At 40.8% G+C, this 19,597-nt stretch overlaps 1 protein-coding gene across 1 annotated transcript; it reads right to left on the bottom strand.

The window, feature by feature from the left end:
* Positions 1 to 6,913: 6,913 nt before the first annotated feature.
* LOC109213879 (LIM domain-containing protein WLIM1-like) lies at positions 6,914 to 9,105 on the bottom strand. The gene is made up of 5 exons (XM_019377716.1): positions 8,843 to 9,105; positions 7,759 to 7,855; positions 7,636 to 7,679; positions 7,458 to 7,547; positions 6,914 to 7,372 (listed from the first exon to the last, which is right to left on the bottom strand). Exons 1-5 carry the CDS (start codon positions 8,975 to 8,977, stop codon positions 7,166 to 7,168), a joined length of 573 nt encoding a protein of 190 aa, XP_019233261.1. The 5' UTR covers positions 8,978 to 9,105; the 3' UTR covers positions 6,914 to 7,165.
* Positions 9,106 to 19,597: the final 10,492 nt, after the last annotated feature.

The following is a 19,597-nucleotide window of genomic DNA, read 5'->3' as shown; positions in this document are numbered from 1 at the left end:
GGGACAATTAAATCAACGATAAAAGCATGCTAAATATTTAAGGAAAAGAATCAAGTAAGATTTGGGTATAGAGTAGGTAATTAGGGGTAAATGAACAGAAGTTTTAATTAAGGAAACAAATCAGTAAGAATCGAAAAAATACAAACAAGGCAAGGAAAAAATAATTAAGGCAAGCAATTCAATCAAATCGAGTAGAGAGGTAAGAATCGAAAGTTTAAGGAAAAGAGTTCTAATCAAACCAAGAAACAAGGAATTCAGAATAATCAAAGAGAAAGTCATGAAAGAGTCAGCATGTTTAGCATATAAAATGAGGCAGAACATGAATAGTCAGGATTTCACATAACTTTAACAAAACAAATAGTTAGAACGGCACTGATTCAAAGAGAATGTTACAGGTCTTAACACGAATAGTCAGGATGAACACAAGCATACAAAATCAGTGAAAGGGTTGAACTAAGAAATTCAGTAGAAGCATATTAGGACAATAAAATCACGAGAAATCACAAGAACCCAAAGCAAGAACACAACCAGGTGTACCAATACTCAGAAAACAAACGAAGAACCCCAAAAAATTAGGGCTTTCAGTGTAGGCAAGCTAAGGTTGTAGCAGACTTACAAAATCAGTTAAAATATATGAGAAGCAGAAGACTAAACAGAAAAAGTCATCAAACAATTTGTAAAAAGAAATTCCGGAAACCCTAGTTTAGGAAAAGATGAAAATCACTTGAAAATCATACGATTCTTGTAAAGAATCTTAAGGTTATTGTAAGACTCACATAAAACAAGCCCAAATCACCTCAAATCTGTGCAGATCTAAGAGGTTTAGAAAAAGAAATTAGGGTTTCGAAGAGAACCATACAGAGGTGGAGAAACACGCTTAGAAACCCATAGATCGTAGTCAATATAGGACGATCTTACTCGGAATCACACTGGAATGGCCTGAAACAGGTGAGAGAGAAACCATAGTTGCAAGTCAACTAGCCCTGGTCCCTTAAGGGCCCTAGAGATGGCAAGATTGATGTGAGGGAGGCCATTGGAGGCCTGGGAGGTGATGAGAAGTCACCGGAGATGGCCATGGACGAGGGTTAGTGAGGATTAATTAGGGTTAGGTTGAGAGCGTTTGAGAGAAGACAGGGGTTTCAGGGCGGCGAGTAGTATAGAAATGATAGGGTTTGAGGGGTCTTTTGGGTTTATTTTAGGAATGGTGGTTTGTGGCCGTTGATCTCTATGATCAACGACCGAGATTAAAGGGTCTTTTGGGGGACTGGATCGGGTCAGGCGGATGGGTATTGGGCCTGGGTAATTTAATTGGGGATTGGCTGTTAATTGGGTTAGGTTGGGGCTGAAATTGAAATAAAATTAGGCCATATTTTAAATAGCCATTTTTAATACTATATAATTTATAAGAAATAATAAATGATTTCTAAAAATACTTTTGTGTACTTAAAAGATTTAAAAATAACTGTTTAACATTTTAAAAATATAAAAGGTCATTTTATGCATCAATAATGTAATTATGCATTAGTAGGACTATTATTGCAAAGATATGCAATTTAGCCTAAAAAATGTAAATGCAATTATAAAAAATGTACCAAAATATTAAACAATACTTTGGCATAAATAAAGAACTTAGATGACTAAATCACCACAAAAAATAATTCGAAAGATAATTATTGGAGATTTTATAAATAAAAAGGGAAGAAATAAATCAATCTGGAGCTTTTTTAAAAATTATAGAAAAATTATAAAATTCTTATGCATGCTTATAATTGCATATGTGCTATTTTGAAAGTATATATATGTATTAAAAATATATGAGGAATAATTGGGTATCAACACATACCACGAACTAAGAATTCCTCTAAACTCAAAGACCAGCTCATCTGGCTAAAATCAAGGCAAAAAGAAATGCAGGAGAAACAAAACCGCGAGGTATCCTCTCTATACATACATGCGAAAAAATACAAGCTCCATTTACAAAACGTGCTTTGAAAGTACTATGTACAGAATCAGAAAGTGAAACCTACGTCCCCCTTAGGGACTATGACCCATCAGCCTCATCCTCGCTATCCTCGGCATCGGACAGAAGTGCCTTAGCACCACGTTCGTTCGCCCTCGCCCGCTTTACCTCTTCCGAGAGGTCATAACCCTTAGCACGGATCTCTTCGAGGGTTTTCCTTCGAGATTTATACTGAGCATATTCCTTGCTCCTTTCCTTGCGGTCAAGAGTCCTTCTTAGCTCAGCTTGAGCATCGGCAACGTCCTTCAAATAGACCGCCACCTTCTAGTCAGCCTTAGTTCGGCTCATTACGGCTTCAGCCCGGGCATCCACGATCTCGACCTTTGTCTTCAAAAGCTCAGACTCGAGCTTCGTAATCATATCTTTCCGGACCAAGCTATTATCACGGACTAAGCAAAGTTGAACCTCAAAAGCAGAGACTTTGCCCAGAGCACACTTCTCCGCCGGAGCCTGAGCGTCCGCCTGAGCCTTTAACTCACCATACGCACGCTTGGCTCGGCCAACTTCGCTCCGAAGGCGCTCCAGGCCTTCCGTCTTTTTCTGCAACTGTAATAAACGAAACATTAGCCTCAGAAGCTAGAAGAGAGAACACACACTCGCTCAGAGCAAAAAACTACCTGCTCCTTCAGATAGCTCTCATAATTCGAGCTCCGACTCGCCTCATACTGTAAGAATGCCAGCTCGTTTTCCCTTTCTTTGCAAAGGCGCCTAAGCGATTTCTCCTCATCCAAAGCTTTCCAAAGCCTGGCCTCACGGCGAAGCAGCTCGGACTTAAGCTTATCAAAAGCCTGCAATGGAAAACACAATAAGGAAGGGAAGGCACGAAACTCGAAAAACCTGCGCCAAAACTCACCGCATAATGAAGCTGCTAGGCTTCCTCGAAGGTCAAGCACACATCTGCTAGCTTGGATCCCTCGGCACCAAAGAAGTTGGCCCCGTTCGAGGGACGGCTACTCGGCACATATGACCCTGGGTTCCGGTCACCCCTCAAAATACCTCCGACGGAAAAAAGGGGACGACAGCGGAGGAGAAATTGCCTTTCCAAAGTCAGAAACCACGGGCGCAGTTGGCCCAATCGAGACTTCCACTCCGGGACCCCGGTCCGGGTTCGCCTCGCTTTGAGCACCGTCGCCATGCAAAGGTATCCCTTGCTTATTGCTATCGTTTTTTAACTCTGAAGCTAGCAAGCCTTCTCCTTCCCCAAAGGGGCACGGCCTCACCTCGGAAGGCTCTTCGATGCCTACAACAGCAAGATTAATACGCAGAAACGGAAAGCGCCCTTCCAAATGAAAAAAGTGAAAAGAAAAAAATGCGCAACACGTACCATGATGCTTCGCTCCCCATCTTCCCCTGGGCAAAGCTCGCCACTTATGCTTATCGCGGGTCGAGTGGGTCGCCAACTTCCAGATCCAATCCGGTAGATCAGGAACGTCGCCCGACGTCCACGAAATCGCTATAAAAAGGGAAAGGGAGGAACGTTTACGAAGCCAGCCTTCGCCATAAACAAAACTAAGAGGGCACGAAGTGTACCACTTACGTGTATAATTCCATTCCTCGAGGAATGGCATAAACTCCACAGGGATAATGTCAACAGTCCGAACTTGGACGAATCGACTCATCCACTCCCGGTCTCCATCTTCTTCATCATCAACAACGAAAGGCATGGCCGACCGAAATCGTAGAGTTAACAGGCCTCGATGGTGGAAAGGCCGGTACAGCCTGATAAGATGGCTGAGCGTGAACTCAAGCCCCGCTTTCTCCGCGAAGAACCTCATCATCAGTACTATCCGCCAAAATGATGGATGAATCTGCGCCAGGGTAACCCGATACTTTAGACAGAAATCGAGCACAACCCTATCAAGGGCGCCAGTGTGAAAGGATACATGTACACGTTCAAAAATCCATCGGAACGATCCGTGATGCCCTCATCCGGGGAAGGTATCTGTAACGCTACCTTTTCCCCCCATCCGCAGTCTTTTCTCACTAACCTAAGGTGTTCTTCTCCTATCAAAGAAATAATCTTCAAGGTATGCTCTCGTTGGTCCCGAATACAGGAGGCGAAGCTCTCCCTCTCTGCCGCACAGGCCCCGATGCAACAGTCATGGCGATGACAAAATTAGAGAACTAAAGTAGGAATTTGTGCAAGTACGTTGGTACTGAAATAATGAAAGGCTTAACGCAGGAAAGAAGGGTAGCTACTTAGAATGGTGGGATATCAAAAAAAAAAAAAACAGAAACAGCCCTATATATTGACTAAACGGCGATGATCCACCTGCCTTAGGGGCCGATTAAAAACACTGGCCGATATCACTTCGGGAAGCTGGGCTGGCAGGATCGCCTCGATAGCTTTGCAGCCATATCCTACATTAGGCAACGCCACGTGATGATTTGGGGCCGAAGATCCCCGTACCACTGCAAGTCCCGAGGTGGTACCCGACCTCGAGGACCTCCATCAAAAAGAAGTTAGGCTCCAAGAAGCCAACGACATCGTCACAAGTCCCGAGGTGGTACCCGACCTCGAGGACCTCCATCAAAAGAAGTTAGGCTCCAAAAAGCTATTGCCATCATTACAAAACTTAGGATAGTACCCAATCTCAAAGGCTCCTCTCAAGAAGGAAATAAGCACTTAAGGCTATTTACGCTAAGTTCAAAGCAAGTTTCCAGGTGGCCCGAGTTTGAACGAACCCCTACTCGGGGACTGCCCTCGAAAGCTTAAAGGCAGCCCCTATCCTCGGGCCTCTGAGAAAATTTCCCCTCAAAGATTACCGCGGGTCTAAATGGTAAATCTCAGTTTCAAGGCTCGAAACATTATTTTCTTTTCAACTCGAAGTCAAGGCCTCGGCGACCCGAGTTTATCGGTCCAATCCAGGCTCGATCAAAGGAACAACGAAGGGTTCCACAGGAAGCCGTATTAATCAATCAAAAGTCAGGAAAAAATACTCACATCTGGGCTCGATATTGGCACCAACCGGTAGAGTCACGCGTTCAGAGTCTCCATAAACGCAAATAAAGAAAATATAGCAGGCATCGAAGACAAAATTGGAGAAACATCTTTATATTCATAAAAATATGATTACAGAAGTCCCCGAGGGGTCCTTACATGTGATTATAAAAGCCCACGAGGGGTCCTTACACAGAAACAAAGAAGCAAAAAGGGTACACATATAGTATACGACAAGAGCCTAATCTATTCTCGAGGGTCATCCCCAGCGGCAGCATCTTTGAGCACCATCTCCTCGGGCATGTATCCTCGGCGGCAATATCTTCGACCGCCACCTCCTCTAGGGTCTCATCTCTGTCCTCCAGAATAATATTCCCTAGGGCGAAGATGAAGAAGAGGAAAGTGGGAAGATGGAGAAGAGGAAAGTGACGCAGAAGAAGCAGAAAAAAGATACAGCCCGCCGAAGCCAGAAATAGAGGATTCGGCGAGCGCCAACACTACTTGCACGTCTGCTTCAAGTCCGCCTTCTGGGACATTGTGCCGTGCAAGTTTAGCGGCCGGTTGTGCCATTTCATGCTTGGAAAGATAAGGGGATGAAGTGCCACACCAGGCCAGGGTAGGAAAGTGAGCAGCGGTATATAGTCTGAACACTCTCCCGAGCAGCGGTGTAGAGTCCAAACGTCCTCCTAAGCCGGAAGAAGTCGGCCCTTTATCTCATCACTTCGAGCCAACGACGACAGCTGTAACAACCATAACAACAACAACAACGACAAGACAGTGTAAACTCGCTCGGCAAGGGAAAGCCCAGGCAAAAGGCCATGGTGTGGCTGATGAGAACGCCTCCATGTAACCTTAAGGTTGTGGTCCCCAAACATGGTGGGTAGCAATAGAGGAGGATGGTGAGAAGAAAGGGATGGAAAGATGTTGAAAGGAACTTGGACAAAAAGATGATACCAGAAGGCACTCATTTATAGGGGGTGATAGTATGACCGACAACGCCATCAATGCCTTTGAAAGACGGATCGGCAGGCGCAATCAATGCGTTATTGAAAACTGAATCGAGAGCGGTATTCTTGCTTTGAAGAATGGGAATCGGCAGAGCATTGAAGGACGCTGAAAAGACAAGCCCACGGGACGTTTCGGTTATCACAAAGGCTTACACCATCAATATGGCATCATCACGGGAAGTTCGAAGAGATGGATATCAAAGTCGTTTCTCATTGTTCCACTCTAAGAAACGCGGGGACTATCTGTATACGGTACAAATCGATGGCCCGATTTCACGAGCATCACGGCATCTCGAGGGCTTCCAGTGTTCGACTCCGAGAATCCTCGACGGTCGATTTCGAGACAGTACGACTTCAGGACGTTATGAGTAATGACCGGCCCCGGGACAATGTGAATCACCGGTCTCGGTGATTCAAGGTGGAGTTACCAAGGCACGTGACTAGAGCTGACAAAGCCTAGTGAACTAGTCTGAAAACGTATCTGGGCAGTAGGTGGCTATACCTGTCCCATATCTTTGTAATTAATGTTTTTGTACTATGTTCTCCCTCATATATAAAGGGGAACCCTTATTTGTAGGGACTGGTTGGTCCATACTAAATACATAAGAACATTCTCTCTGCTCTCTAACACATTCTCTTGATATTATTTCTTTCATTTATTATCTTCATTATTGTTCATCGTTTATTGCTTATCATTGGCCATAAAGAGCCTTCGTTGATTTCATTATAACTGTTAATCGCTCTCCAACTGCCCTCGATAGCTCCCAGCCGAGCATCGGAATCGACCTCGAGGCCCCCAAATCGACAAGCTCGAGGCCCCGATTGTTAACCTATCGGTTTGGTTATCACCTTATTGCTAACTCTTATCTCGTTTCCAAGTCTCACACATAGCATCAACCGCATGACAACTAGCATAAAAATAGATCACGTATTTTTAGAGTCCCATAATCAAATTTAATTGTTATTACCATTTTCACGGTAAACAATGATTCTGGTCCAATTTTTAAAACAAGCTTCATAATGCTACAATATACAGAAACCCACAAGAATACATACAAGTACAACCAAAATGGATAGATATAACTGAATTTACCCCGCAAGAAAGAACAAAATCCAGAATCAGTGTGCTAAGGTCGACAAGGAAAAGATAGGGAGAAATGAAAGAGATAAAAAAATTTGAGGAATATTGTTTTAAGTTTATGATTGAGTGGATGGAGCAGGGTCAGTTTCATGGTCAGACGACTCAAGCTGGCTGTAATTGCCTTTCTCCTTGAAGAGTTGAATATGGTGGTGCTTGCAATAAAGCCTTCCTTCATGTGCAATGTAATTTGATGGGCTTATTGTACAGCCTCCATGACTGCATTTGAAGCAGGCCTTATGGTATGCTGTTCCGTTCACACTTACCTTAAATTAAACAACATAAATAAAATTGTTTAAGTATTTGATGATCTAAGGGAAAATATATAAATACTTGATTCATTGTTGTTACCTTCTCAATCGGATACACAGTTTTAGTGCAGCCCACACATTTTTCCTTCGTGCCTGCAAATAAATTTGAGACTTTGCTCCCGCTACCATTCTGTTCAACATATATATATATATATTTATAAATTTTAGAAATTGGAATTAAACACAGAGATAGGAGGATCATTATCTGATTATGTTACCTCGTTTTCCACAGGTTTTTCTGGCTTTGTGACTTTCGGAGTTCCTGAAATATACCAAAGAAGCAAAGTTATATTGATTTTCTAAAATTTTTATTTAAGACTATTTATGAGTTATATATATACCTTCAAAACTCTTGTCCAAACTGCCAGTCCTCTTAAAAAGCTGATCAAAGTGAGGCCTACAGTAAATTACCCCCTCAAAGGAGTTGAAATTACTGAGCTGAAAAAAATCAAAAAAAAAAAAATACAATTTATTAGAGGCCAGAACTAGCTTTCGATCACAAAGCTCATATTTCCTTGGGTCAAACACGTGAAAATTATTTTTTTTAATAAAAAAGGTTAGACTTGAACTTAAGACCCCTTCCTACTCCGGTACTATAGTGAATATGTGACCTTTTTATCGAAAAATTTAAGCTATTTAAAAGAGCATACTTTAATAACTTAATTTTATTATTACATCAGTTTTCCTCACGCGTGAGCCTAATTCTTCTTCACTGGTCTTCAACACCCACTATAGGGAGATAAAATTCATAGCTATCTACCGTAGGCTATTCTTTAGATCATTGCGCTCCCTGAAGAATACTCATACAGTTTAATAAAATGATAAAAAGAAACTCAAAGAAAAGAAGCGAGGCTCGTTGAAATATTAATAAACGCCCTTCAAAGAAAAGAGCATATATATATATATATATATATATATATATATATATATATATATATATATATATATATTCTGTTCTATTCCTTGCATGTATTGTCCCGGAAAGAGGCTTGGGTTCAAGATTCTTGTATAAACGTTCAAGTTGACAACATAATTTCCAAACAACCAGTGAACTTCGAAATCAATATGAACGGTTCCGGTAGATCTAAGAATAACATAGCACAGAGGAGCTATGGAACTTCCTAAAGAAAAAAGCAATCGCAGTTTATCAATCACTCACAAGACCACCAAGATCATCGACTTAGCTCCCAAAATTAATCCACACGGCCCCTTCCCAAACTATACAAGGAGAGCGGAAGATAACGAAAGGGAGACAAGGTCCTAACTAAATAGAACACAAACTCCCATTCCATGTATCATATCAGTAGAGTCGATCTGATTCGTTCTTATCTATAGATAATGCAAGAGAGAACTTATGACCTCGCGGATGGAGAGGGATTCGAGTCCCCGGTATTTCTATAAATACTTTGTAGGGGTGAGGGATACCTTGAGAGTACTATTGCAATGGTAGCACCTGAAGCAAGCCTTGTGATAAATGCGATTATCAGCAGCAAGACGATCCACCAGATACACCGTTTTCTCACAAGCACTGCACTTTTGCGTTGTTCCTGCGAACGTCATCTTTGATTATTGTTGAAAAGAGGCAAAGGCAAGAGAAGAACAGATATTTGAATAATTCCTTTCCACTCTGTTCTCTCTCTCTCCTCTCCCCCTCTCTCTCTCTTGCTAAAGTTCCACCCACAACTTGACCATCGAAGAGCTTAAATAAGATCGGAGAAAGGTTGAAAAACCAAATAAAAATATGATTGACAGTAATTTGCGGGTCATGATAGATATTCCACCATTGTATTCCCTTAGACCAAGCTTTTCCGCTCCCATAACCCAAAATCTGTTAGAAGCTACATGATGATAATCTAACAAAATTAATGCAAAATTTGGGTGGTTAAAATATGTACTTCCATTTGTATAGTGATCCAATTATTAACTCATGCTTCATTCGTTCTAATTTGCTTGATACTATATCCTTATTACGTAGTTCTTTTTATTAAAATGACATATTTTTATATTTGAAAACAATTAATAATTTTTTTTATTTTACGTACCTTTAATAAAAAGCTTTTACAACCACACAACTATTATATCGTGTTTAATTAAGATCACAAGTTTCAAAAAATTTATAGCCGTATGAATGTTATGACATGTTTAAGCCGATAAGTTTCAAATGTTATTACTCTTTTGTTAAATTTCGTGCCGAATCAAATTATATCATATAAATTGATATAAGAAAACTCCTTTGGGGTTCTACTTCCTAATGGTAAGAAAACTCCTTTCACGGAAATACAAAGCGGGCACTCATATTTTTGACGAGTCTATTACTCAAATGGTCACTCAATTATCCGAAATTATCTAGTAAAGTCATGTTTCTTTCGTTTGTAACAGAAAAGTAACTTAACTATGCCTATAGCACTTAGAAAGTCTCTCAACTAAATTTCTTAAACTTTTAATTATAAATACCTATTTTGCCCTCTCAATTATCAACTTTTATCTTTTTTTAACTTTATTAATATTATAATTTTTTTCTCTTTAATCTACATTATGGACTTCCTATAGAGAAAATAAATTTTATTTAAAATAAAAAAGTAATATTCTAGTGTATATAATATCAGAATAATAAAATAATTGCGCATAATTTTCAAGAATATAACATGTATATTATAAGAATACCTTTATTTCAAATAATTATTTTTATACTACGTGCATAGAATATATATTATAAAACTTCATTCTCAATTTTGTAAATAATTTTTGAGTTTTTGTTGTTAACATCAAAATTGTTATTACGAACAAATTGTTCTAATCAAATTATTTACTATGCGAAATATGTTATTATTCCAACATTATATATGCTTAAATACTATTTTTTTTATTTTATAAATAAAATTTATTTATTCTATAGGGAAGCCCATAATTTAAATTAAAAAGAGAAAAATTTATATAGTTAAAAAGAAAAAAAAAGATAATTTAGAGGGAAAAATAGGTAATTGGCAATCAAAAGTTTGAGAAATTTAGTTGAGTGACCTTCTGAGTGCTATAGGCATAGTTTGATTTTGTTGTTACAAACAAAAGAAAAATGACTTTAGTAAATAATTTCGGATGAACGAGAAAGGGATTTCACCAGCACCAATTGCATTTCCTCCACCGGCAACAGATGATTGAGAAAGGGATGCTTCTCCTCCTCGGTCTCCCGACCACGGGAATTTGGGGCATGACTATTCAATCCCTTCTCCAGATCCTCGAGGGAGGAGAAGTGCCACTCTTTCGATTTCGAAAGACGGCCATCTTTTGTCCAAGTTGGTGGAGCTTGCGAACTATCTAAAGCCTCTGGCTTCGGAGAAATATTGGAAGAAAATGCGTTCCCTTTCCGGAGAGTGTTTGATAAACGATGTTATGCATAGTTCGGCGCATGTATCGTACTAGTTTTTTCCTATCTTCTTTTCTTCTTACACATTGTAATGGTAATCTTAACTTCACCCTTCTCTTTACAGGCCAGCCTTCTTGCTTCTAAAGGCCTGCAAAGGTTGATCCTCGATAAGCAAGGACTTGCTTCCGAGCAGGATCAACTCTTAGCTGATAAAAACCAGCTTGTCGCGTGCCTCCTGGTGCTGGAAGCAAAAACTACTCAGGTGGATGAGCTTGAGGCTCAGATACTGCAAACCGGACAAGATAGAATGGTCCACAACCAAGAAGCTGCACAATTACACAAAAAGCTTCAAGAAACTAAGGCTAAGTGGGCTGAGCTTCATGATGCTATAATCGTTGCTGCCAAATGCTAGTCCGCCTTTGAGGAGCAAATTAATAAACTGAAGGCCGACTTATGCTCCAAAACCGATGAGGTCAATGTTGCCGAGGAGAAGAGGCCCAAAATTGAAGAGAGGTTTAAGAGAGTCATGGAGCAAAACTGGATCCACTTAACTATAACTACTGAGATTGACTCTCGCCTCAGCGCCATGAGACCTGAAAGGGACGAGCTCAAGGCCAAAATTGATAAACTTCAGGCCAATCTCCAAGATCAAGAGGATTCCCTTGTCTTTGAAAAGATATAACCATATATCATATGAAGAGGAAGACCTTGGAGGACGCCAAAGCGAGCATCGCCAACATAGACGATTGTATTGCTCAGGCCCAGGAATTGGAGTTATCTGCTTGCCAAAATCTTCATGTTCGACCCACTGTGACTGACTCCTAGAGTACTGGTTCCGAGTACTCGGTAACCGAAGGGGGGACTGAAGAAGATGAAAGGCCCGAACCGGTACTGGATCTGCCTTCCTCTACCGTGAGAAATGTAGATCCATCTCTCCCTTTGGGTTCTGGAAACAATGATGTATAACTTTTTTTTGGTATTTTGTAATTGTGACAAATCTTTCACCGAGTTTGGCACTTGATAAATAAATAAGAATTTGCTTAAGTGTTGTGCAACAATATTCCTTTTGCGTTTAGTCGATTAAAGCTTCAAGTATATTTTCATCCGATAGCTTTTGATTCTGGGCATAAACTCTTTCAGAATCTACCCTTTACTATGAGGTTTTCATAAGAGTTACGTTTACGATTCTCTTGAAGAAGACGTCTCCTTTTCATTCCGGCACAAGCATTTGAAGTTTTAATTAACTTTCAAATGATAACATTAACTCATCATTTGGATAAGACATAAGATAAGAAAAAAAGGACTTTATTTTATTCTTTCTATCTTTAATAGTACATAAGCATTCATTTGCTACCTCGTTAAAAACCTTGCCAGAAAAATTCGATTAGGACAAAAACTCGTCGAAGGGAAAAAGTGTGCAGCACATACTTTCAGTATTGGAAGGATCCATCAGCAATAATACATTTTGAGGTGATTCACATTCCAATTGATAGGTAATTTGACTCCATCTTGATTTTCCCACTTATACGATCCTTTACCGGTGCTAGCTGATGTCATGACCCAAACCGATGGGCCGCGACGGGTGCCCGAATCCTACATGTCGAACATCCTTAAGCATGCGTTTAAGATATAAACATGAATAACATACATGAGGGAAACCTGTCCAAAAGACATATGTACATATACATGCAAAATACACCGAGCGAGCCGGCAAGGCTGCTATAGACAACTATATACCCAAAACTGGAAGCCGACAATGCCACATACTATCTGACTATACATAAATGACTACAAACCTCTAATAGAAAATACAACTGTGCAAGGACGGGACTAGGCCATGTCATATCCATAATGTATACAAGCATATCGTATCAACATCAAAAGCAGCTCCGGATCAAGTGGAGCACGCCAACTCTTGCTGATCAAGGATCCTAAGTAGAGGGACTGTCAGCTTGCCTACATGTACCTGCAGGCATGAAATGCAGGTCCCGAGAAATAAGGCGTCAATACGAATAATGTACTGAGTATGTAAGGCATGAGAATCAGTACATAAGAGACATAGATGAAACATGGAATAAGGAATTCCGCCTGTAAGTCTAAATAACTTTGCAAATCCTGAAATAGTTATAACATCATGCACGTGCGTGTGAATGTCGTGCCATGCATAGGTATAGGTGTACATAACATCATCAAGCCTCTGAGGGAATCCCATCATATCATCTCTGCCATTGTGGGCAAAATCATCAACATATACCAACTGATCAGGTGGTGGTGCGTATATAACGCCGTAACCTTTTCCCATATCCCATATACATATATATACATATAAATACGCGTATATAAAATCATCTGGTCATGGGTCAAAGTACATGTATAATGAATGAAATGCATGAAAATATGTTAATAATCTCAACATTCCTTTCAGATAAACTCTATCAACTGCGTATTATTCTAAGACCCATAAACAGAAGATATAATAATATGTCACATGGGGAATCTAGAACATAGAGACCCCTAGCATTTCTATGAATGGAGTCGTTTATGAAAGTTGTGCGTTTGCTCGTTTCTTTTTGTATCATTTGGATCATGCCAAAAGAAAGAAGGGATAGCCTTAACATACCTGGAGTAGGTAAAAATCAGTATAATATTCTTGGAAAAGGTTGCACCGTACTCTCTTAGAATTATAAAATCTCACGTTGCTACTGTACTAAGAAATCTTGTTGGTTGAAGAATTCACGTTGTAGTGTTAGAAACGAATCATGTGAAATCACGTTGTGGTGTTAGAAATGAAAAAATCACGTCTGATTGTAGTATGGTTTGTATTGAAAATTCTTAGAATTTGAAGTGTTTTGGTAACTAACACCTTATTTGCCACCTATCAAGAATGACTAAGAGTCATATCTTTCTAACATATTATTTGCCACCTATCAAGATGACTAATAGTCATATCTTTAGGAAGTGTCTTTACGCCACGTGGGGGTGGAGGAATTTTAAATCTTATCCCATAACCAATTAATTAATTAGGTAATATTCCGTTATCCGGTAATTAATCAATTACCCGCATAATTAAGAATTGTCTCAAATTACTTAAAATTCTACTTATTTTTAATATGCTTTATATATCATAGAATCATGGTCATATGGTACCTTGTATGGTACTGGTCCATAAATATCGGGTATTATAGCTCGGACCGTATTTTATCCCAAATCGACAACCTTCAACAAAACTCATTTTCTTTAATTCGTGTATCCTTTACCCTTCATGGAACTTACTTATCGCTTGTTATAAATAGCATAAATACGTTAACCTCAAGATAATCTCATCCCCGCATCTACGTCGATTAACTGAAGACGAAATTTCAACGTAGGAAAACACGAGATGTAACAGCTGAAATCAGGTAAAAACATTCATTCTCGAATGTTTAACTCCCCGTAATCTATATAACTTTGGTAGAGTCGCCTTTGTAACAATACTACTACCACATCTTCTTGTAGAACTCAATAATTCAACGCCACATAGGACCACAATCATCAATAACGACAATGGCCTCACACGACCAGTGACAATAACTAACACAAGAATCTCTATACGTACCTTAAGGTTGTAATGTCTCAGTCGGACCCTTCTCTGGAGGAGGAAAATAAGTAGGTATATCTAGACTACATGTCTTCCTCGGCCTCCCAAGTCATTTCTTCCACATTGTTGTTTCTCCAAAGTACTTTCACTGAAGCTACGTCTTTAGTTCTCAATCTCCAAACTTGTCTGTCTAATATAGCAATGGGAGTTCCTTCATATGATAGCTGCTCTGTGACCTGAACGTCGTCAACTCACACGATTCTGGAAGGATCTCCGATACATTTTAGGGAGCATAGACACATGAAAGACTAGATGTAAAGACTCCAAGTCCGAAGGCAAGTCTAACTCATATGCTACCTGGCCTACCTTGCGTATGATCCTATATGGTCCAATGTACCGAGGGATAAGTTTTCCTTTCTTACCGAACCTCATAACTCCTTTCATCGGTGATACCTTTAGGAATACCCAGTCGTTAACCTGAAACTCCAAGTCTCCCCGTCGATTATCCGCATAAGACTTCTGACGGCTTTGAGCTGCTAATAGCCTTTCCTGTATAAGCTTAATTTTCTCGATTTCCTGTTGTACCAATTCTAGTCCTACTAACATAGTTTACCCAACATCGAACCACCCTATAGGCGACCTACACTTCCGTCCGTAAAGAGCTTCGTATGGAGCCATCTGAATACTAGAATGGTAGCTATTATTATATGCAAACTCAATAAGCGGTAAATGATCATCCCAGCTACCTTTGAAGTCTATCACACAAGCTCGTAACATATCCTCAAGTGTCTGAATAGTACGCTCAGCCTGTCCGTCTGTCTGGGGATGAAATGTTGTACTAAGACTTACCTAAGTCCCCAATCCTTTTTGGAAGGACCTCCAGAAGTTAGCTGTAAATTGAGCTCCTCTATTCGAGATAATAGATACAGGGACACCATGCAGTCGTACTATCTCCTTAATATAAAGCCTTGCATAATCCTCTGCAGATTATGTAGTCCTAACGGGCAGAAAATGGGCTGACTTTGTAAACCTATCAACAATCACCCATATCGAATCGAACTTACGCTGGGTACGAGGTAAGCCTACGATGAAATCCATATTGATTACTTCCCATTTCCAAGTCGGCATCTCTATGGCCTGCAATAATCCACCATGTTTTTTATGCTCAATCTTAACCTGCTGACAGTTAGGACACAGACAAAAAACTCCGCTATATCCTTTTTCATTCCGTCCCACCAATATGCTTCCCTGATATCATGATACATCTTTGTCGCTCTTGGATGGATAGAATAATGAGAATAGTGAGTTTCTCCCATTACCTGCCAACGCAACCCTGCAACATTAGGGACACATAATCGTCCTCGATATCTGAGGACCCCATCTTTTGTAATTTCGAACTGTGTCTTCTCCTTCTGAGGGGTGGTATCCCTATAATGAACTAACACAGGATCCTCTTACTGGCGTTCCTTTACTTCAGTTACTAAAGAGGATGTTGTCGTATCCTGAATAGTAATTCCAATATCACCTGAGTCCAGTAACCGAACTCCAAGACTATCTAGCTGATGAATCTCATGGGCTATTCCCCTCTTTTCTAGCTATAAATATGACAGGCTACCCATAGATCTACGGTTGAGGGTGTTGGATACTACGTTCTCCTTCCCCGGATGGTATAAATATCAACGTCATAGTCTTTAAGTAGCTCCAACCATCTCCTTTGACATAAATTCAATTCCTTTTGCTTGAAGATATACCGGAGGCTCTTATGATCCGTATAGATATCAACATGAATGTCATACAAGTAGTGCCTCCACATCTTTAGTGCATGAATCACTACGGCTAACTCTAAATCGTGGGTCGGGTAGTTCTTCTCGTGCTTTCTTATTTGTCTAGATTCTAGAAGCATAAGCTATAACCTTACCATGTTGCATTAGCACACAACCCAATCCAGCGCCTGAAGTGTCACAATAGATAACATAATCCCTTCTGGGAGCGTTAGAACCGGTACTAAAGTTAATCTGTCCTTTAATGCCTGGAAACTCTGTTCACAAGCATCAGTTCATTGAAACTTCGCTCCCTTCTGAGTCAACTTTGTCAAAGGTGCTAAAAGGGAAGAAAATCCCTCTACAAATCTCTTGTAATAACCTGCCAAACCGAGAAAGCTACTAACCTCCATCGGTGTTGTGGGTCTAGGATAAGTCTTTACTGCCTCAATCTTTTGTGTATCCACCCGGATGCCTTCACCCGAGATGATATGTCCAAGGAAAGCTACAGAGTTTAACCAGAATTCACATTTAGAGAATTTTGCATACAATATCCCTTTTTGTAGAACTCTGAGCACAATACACAAATGATCTGCATGCTCAACCACTGAACGAGAATACACCAATATATCGTCGACAAAAACAATTATGAACAGATCTAAAAAGGGCCTAAACACACGGTTCATCAAATCCATGAATACCGCTGGGGCATTAGTCAAACCGAACGACATTACACGAAACTCAAAGTGCCCGTATCTGGTCTTGAATGCTGTCTTCGAATATCTTCCTCCTTAACCCTTACCTGATGGTACCCGGACCTCAAGTCTATCTTTGAAAAACACTTGGCAACTTGCAACTAATCAAATAAATCATCAATCCTCGGGAGCAGGCACTTATTCTTGATCGTCACCTTATTCAACTATCTATAATCAATACACATCCGTAAGGAACAATCTTTCTTCCTCACAAATAACACAGGTGCTCCCCACGGTGATGTACTAGGTCTGATAAAGCCTTTTTCAAGCAAGTCCTTTAGTTGTTCCTTCAACTCTTTCAGCTCTGCGGGGGCCTTTCTATAGGGAGGAATAGATATTGGATGAGTATCTAGTACTAGGTCAATAGCAAACTCAATTTCTTGGTCTGGCGGAAGACCCGAAAGCTCATCGAGAAAAATATCGGGAAACTCATTAACCACAGGAATGGACTGAATGGTTGATGACTCTACTTCCACATCCTGGACTCGAACTAAGTGATAAATACAGCCCTTTCTGATCATCTTCCTTGCCTTGAGATAGGAAATAAATCTACCTCTCGGCGACGCCGTATTACCTTTCCACTCCAAAATAGGCTCCCCTGGAAATTGAAATCGGACTATCTTTGATCTACAATCACTGTTGGCATGACAAGAAGCCAACCAATCCATACCCATTATAACATCAAATTCTACCATATCTAACTCGATTAGGTCTGCTACGGTAGATCGACTATGAACTACTATTATACAACCCCTATATACTCGCTTAGCTATCACTGAGTCTCCAACAGGTGTAGACACCTCAAAAGGTTTAACCAATTCAGGTTTTATTCCAAACTTACTAGCAACCAGTGGAGTAACATATGATAAGGTGGAACCTTGGTCAATCAGTGCATATACACCATACGAGGAGACTGATAATATACCTGTAACAACATCAGGCGATGACTCCTGATCCTGTCGTCCTGCCAACGCATAAATGCGATTCTGAGGACCGCTCGAGCTAGATGCTCCGCCTTTGCCTCTACCACGACTCATAGGTTCTTGTGAACCTTGCCTAGGGGGGCGTACTGATGATGACGAACTAGCTACAGATCCCGCTGGCTGAGCTATGCTTGTATCACCTCTCGTCGGACAATCCCTCATGACGTGGCCCGGATAACCACAAGTATAATAAACACCCAATCCCATACGGCATTGCCCGGCATAGTACTTACCACACTAAGCACATCGTGGGAAGGGCGGCCTCATCTGACTTGACTCACCCTATATTGAGAACCTGAGGCCCAGGAATTCTGACTAGGACCTAAATATGTGGAACGATCAAATCTCTTATCGCCAAACTGAGGGGGTGCATTAGTCGATGGATGGGCTGGATACCTCGGGTATTGTTGTCTCTGACCACCTTGGAACTTACTAGAAGGACCCTTAGACCTCGCTCTCTTATTTTGGGCCCTATCATGCTCACGATCAGCGCTCTATTTCTGCTTACGCTCCTCTACACCTTGAGCGTATGCTTGAATACGAGAAATATCCATGTCTAGCTGAAGTGAGACCGACATACAATCGTTAAGTATGTGCGGCTCTAATCCCATCACGAACCGGTGAACCCAATCCTCCATCTTAGATACAATAGTGGGAGCATACTATAATGACCCGGCCGGTCATTTTAAGAATTAATGCCCCGATCCCCTATTAACTGCATTCCCCGTGTTCATTTCTGCTATTGTGAGTTTCCAGGAAGATTTATTTGGAAATTCGGAGAGTTTTGGGACACTTAGTCCCTAAATGAGAGTTTAAGTTTTTGAATTCGGACCGTCGTTGGAGCAGTGTGAAGATGGCCTCGGAATGGAATTCTATTGGTTCCGTTTGCTCCGTTGGCTGATTTCGGGTTTAGCAGCGTGTTCGGATTCTGTTTTGGAGGTCCGTAGAATAATTAGGCTTGAAATGCCGAAAGTTGAATTTTTGAAGTTTCCGGTTCGATAGTGAGATTTTGATATCGGGGTTGGAATGGAATTCTGGAACTTGGAGTAGCTCCGTAGTGTTAAATGTCATGTGTGTGCAAAATTTTAGGTCATTCGGACGAGGTTTGATAGACTTTTTGATCGAAAGCGTAATTCGGAAGATTTTGGAATTCTTAGGCTTAAATTCGATGATGATTTGATGTTTCGATGTTGTTTTAGGTGTTTTAAGGATTGGTATAAGTTTGGATAGTGGTATATGACTTGTTCGTGCTTTTGGTTGAGGTCCCAAGGGCCTCGGGATGAATTCGGATGGTTGACGGAGAGTTGGGCATTTGAAGTTGGCAGCTGAAGCTGTGTTTCCTGTCATAACCGCACCTGCGTGTGGGACCGCAGGTGCAGAGCCGCAGAAGCAGCTATGTGATCGCAGAAGCGAGATTGGCCAGGCTCCAGCAAAAGCGCAGGTGCAAAATGGTCAACGCACATGCGAGACTGCAGGTGCGGTAAAGGAGCCGCAGGTGCAAAAATTTAGCTTTAATGAAACATCGCAGATGTGACTTGTGTTCCGCAGAAGCGGGACCCCAGGTGCGGTCCCAGAGTCGCAGATGCAGATTTACTGGGTAGAAAATCAGAATTTTGAGGGTTTAGCTTCAAAAGTTAGAAAATTGATTTGGAGTTTGGGAGAGGGCTATTTTGGGAGATTTTTGAAGAGGAAATCAGTGGGTAACGATTCTTTATCCCTTTCTAGTTGTATACCATCAATCTAT

Source organism: Nicotiana attenuata, unplaced genomic scaffold, assembly GCF_001879085.1.
Source record: "Nicotiana attenuata strain UT unplaced genomic scaffold, NIATTr2, whole genome shotgun sequence".
NCBI classification, from domain to species: domain Eukaryota; kingdom Viridiplantae; phylum Streptophyta; class Magnoliopsida; order Solanales; family Solanaceae; genus Nicotiana; species Nicotiana attenuata.
This window is presented reverse-complemented; position numbering and strand designations above follow the sequence as displayed.

Bases quoted from the DNA above. Each gene is read 5' to 3' on its own strand.
- LOC109213879 (XM_019377716.1), bottom strand. From the start codon at position 8,977: ATGACGTTCGCAGGAACAACGCAAAAGTGCAGTGCTTGTGAGAAAACG. The intron at 7,680-7,758 runs GTATATATATAA...GGTATATTTCAG, and splicing joins TTTGGACAAGAGTTTTGAAG to GAACTCCGAAAGTCACAAAG. The intron at 7,373-7,457 runs GTAACAACAATG...GTTTAATTTAAG, and splicing joins CTGTGTATCCGATTGAGAAG to GTAAGTGTGAACGGAACAGC.